This window comes from Lactuca sativa, chromosome 1 (assembly GCF_002870075.4).
Source record: "Lactuca sativa cultivar Salinas chromosome 1, Lsat_Salinas_v11, whole genome shotgun sequence".
In the NCBI taxonomy this organism is placed as follows: Eukaryota; Viridiplantae; Streptophyta; class Magnoliopsida; order Asterales; family Asteraceae; genus Lactuca; species Lactuca sativa.
Genome location: NC_056623.2, coordinates 171,313,971 through 171,317,717, shown reverse-complemented (window position 1 = coordinate 171,317,717; position 3,747 = coordinate 171,313,971). Strand labels below are relative to the sequence as shown.

At 32.7% G+C, this 3,747-nt stretch overlaps 1 protein-coding gene across 1 annotated transcript; it reads right to left on the bottom strand.

The window, feature by feature from the left end:
* LOC111900565 (60S ribosomal protein L2, mitochondrial) lies at positions 1-904 on the bottom strand (the record flags this gene model as incomplete). The annotated part of the gene is made up of 1 exon (XM_052766969.1): positions 1-904. A coding segment is annotated over one exon (876 nt), but the record flags the coding sequence as incomplete, so codon positions are not given.
* Between the last annotated feature and the right edge of the window lie 2,843 nt (positions 905-3,747).

Sequence of the window (3,747 nt, the reverse complement as noted above, 5' to 3'; positions counted from 1 at the left end):
GACACTTAGGTAACTGATAAATCGACACTTAGGTAGCCAATATATAACTCACAGGAGCTCGATCCACTCCAAATTTCCCATCTTTTTCCACCTTTTCACTTTCTCTCACCTTTGACTTTGACTCTGACTCATTAACAACCTCTAAAATCCCCCTTTGTCTCAAACTCTCCCAAGAAACATCTGTTTTTCGTTTAATCTTATGCCCCCACACAACACTATCCTTATCCCACATTTTTACTTCATTAAGCAACAAACTTTCATTCCCCTTCACATCATCTTTCATTCTTGGAACAAAAAATTTCGGTTTTGCCCCTGCCACCGCCATTCTTGGAACACCCAACACGTTCACAAACGAATAAGGAGCGTCATGTCTTTTTTTCCCATTTGAAGATGAAAAAGCAGACAATAAAATATCCTTAACATTTCTCATGTGGATCCCTGTTTGACTTTGACTACTCAAGGTCCTACTACCTTTTGAAAGTCCAACCACTACATGATCTGTTTTAGGCCTTAAAGATTCCACCTTTTTGTCTTCTAACATTCCGGGAATTGAAGAGAATGAAAACTGACCTTTGATGGAGATGGAGGGTAGGATCTTGGGGGTGGGGTGAAGTTCTTTTTGGAGGGAGTTGACTTTTTTCGGGCGGTCAACGGCTGCCCCTTCGACCCATCTGACCACTGCGATCTGTGAAGTGCGATTTAGTTCGTATTCGATTCGTTCAACTACACCTACTGATGAAGTGTTGCGTTTTAGGGCAATTTTTCTTTGTAACCGTTTTGCCCCTCCCCCTCTGTGGAAAATTGTGATACGACCCTTTGAATTTCTACCTGCTGACTTGTCTTTACCTGTAACGAATTGCCTAAGTGGCCTTTCAGAGCTCACATTTTGAGCACATGTAGGAATATGATAAAGTCAGTAAAACTGTTTTTGTTTGGATAAATCATAGATGAATTTCAGATAACAATATAATCAGTAATGTTCAAATCCTAAGCACCACATCTCTACAGTCAAATTAAGAAAGCTGGAAATGACATCTCTCTAGTACTGATTATCCATCTTGAATTGAAAATATGCAGCTTTAAATACCAATTTCTTTTTTACTTTATCAACATATGATTCATTCTTTCAATATATTTGCATTTTTACATGTACAAATAAGTGTTTACTGAAATGTACATGAACAAAATCAACTCTTTTTATTTAAAAGAGTATACCAGGGTCTAGGAATGCCAAAGAAAGTTTCGCTTCTGATTTCAAAAAGGTTGTTTCTTATTGTAAAATTGAAGTTAGGGTTCAACAAGAAGAGCAACAAGCAAACAAATTCAAAAAGTCACCTGTTTCATCAGCAATTCATAAAACACATGTTTTCGGCATTACTATTACCAAATTAATACTCTGAGAGAACCAATATCCCAGCAGAGCTGAAACCTCAAAAACAGAACTTTGCCTTGGGAGACTACCGATACCCTTAAGCATTTTGACCTTATACAGACGTGGGTTTTGAGGCTAGAGACACACAGACAACACTCGAACATGTAATAATTTCAAAGAGCTAGGTTTGACATCAAAACTGGAACAAAGAATTTGTATTTGCACATTAATTCTGACATCAAATTCAATCTTCATTGAGCCCCTTTTTCAAATTTATTTCTCTTGAACATGACAATTTCAACTTCAACTTTGCATTTAAAGAAAAAAAAAAACTTACGGCTGATAGAGTGCTTGGATCTCATCTGAAAGTTGCTAATCCTCGAAGTAATCTCAAGCGAGTGGTTCGAGTGTAGAGGACAGAGGAGATAAAGAGAGAACGTGGTGGCTTCCTGTCACCAAAAAAGTGTTGTGAGAGCACAGTAGGTGGCGGCGACGGCGATCAGATACAGATACAGTGAGAGGTGCAAAGTTGGAGAGTGGGTGGTGATTCACTACCGATGGTGATGATGACGATGAGTTAGGCGGATGAGGTGCGATGTCGGCTTTTCAAAATAGGGTTTTTGCTATTTGTTTGAGGGAAAATGCGAGTGTAAAGGACAGAGGAGAAAAATAGTATGTTTACTTTTTTGATTCAATTTATGAAACGTCAATGTTAATGTCATTAATTTGTCAAACGAAAATATGAATATTTAATGCAATTAATTTGTAAAACGGAAATGTGATAGGAGTATTAAAAGGTATGAATAAATTGATTGTATATTATGCAGCATGTGTAGTACCTCTTAAATCTCAAGAAATTGACAATATCCTTAATAATATAGTAAAGATATATATATATATATATATATATATATATATATATATATATATATATATAGGGTTTAGATCGGTTGAGAACTCATAGTTTCCCGAGAATCCAAGAACTAAAAGTGGAGCATTAAATAAAAGTAATTCATCAAGGACAAGATCGTCATCTTACCAATCTCATTTAATGTTTAATTTTTTTGTGTTATTTAACATATTAATATAAATGTCTAAAAATTTACATCATAAATAAAATTTTCATATATTTTTAAAAATAGAATTTTTTGTTTTTTTTTTTTAAATGCAGATTTTTTAATTTTTTTTTATAGAAAACATGAATTTTTGAAAAAAAATTGAAAAAATATATTTTTTTTAAAAAACTGCAATTTTTTTTTCAAAAAAGCTGCAATTTTTTTTTTACAAAACTGCATTTTTAAATAAAAAAACTTTTTTTTAAAAGGTACATTTTTTTTAGAAAAAAACTGTATTTATAACAAACTGCATTTTTTTTAAAAGCCAATTTTTAGGTGCATATGTGCATATTTTTTCAAATGCACGTACGTACATTTCTTATACTATAATATTCGTAAGTAATCACAACAAATCTCCTATTTATTAATTAATCTATAAACATAACAGTACAAGTATTTTATTCGATACAAAATAAAATATAAAAAATAAAAAACGCTACAAATTTCAAAACGTTTTCATGTCTTCGTGTCAATATTTCCTTATTTTCTTCAATTTATCATTTTTCACCTTTTCAATATTACCACAATTTTTTTCAAAGCTACAAAAAAAAATTAAAAAAAAAATTATTGATGCGAAAGCACTCACAAAAATGCATATGTGATTTTCATGTGATTAACATATGAATCACATGCAATTCACATATGAATCACATTTACATATGACATCATATATAAATTACAAGTGATTTATATGTGAACCACATGTGAATTACATGTGAATCAAATGTGATTTACATGTGAATCACATGTAATTTATATGTGAATCATATGTAATTCGTATGTGATTTACATGTGAATCACATGTAATTCATATGTGATTTACATGTGAATCACATGTAATTTATATGTGAATTATATATGATTTACATGTGAATTGAATGTAAATCATATGACCATTGTGGTTTTGGAAATGTGATATTAAGAATTATATGGTCTTAAAAATGAAAATTTTGTTTGAAAATTTATGGTGTTACAAGTGGGTATCAGATCCTTGGTTTGAGGGATTTGGATGTACCTTCGGGTATGTATGAACTCAAACTAAGGATTTGAGTAAAAAATTCAAATAAAAATGATTTTTCTAAAATGAATAAGAGTTTTTGTAACACCCAAAGTCAGGAAGGCCAAGAAAGGAAAGAAAACCCTAATTTTAAGGGACGACTCGGCGAGTCCAAGGAGCAACTCGGCGAGTCCGAGCGGGATCCGGGTCGAGGAGTAAGTGACCGACTCGGCGAGTCGGCCAAGGAGACTCGACGAGTCTGG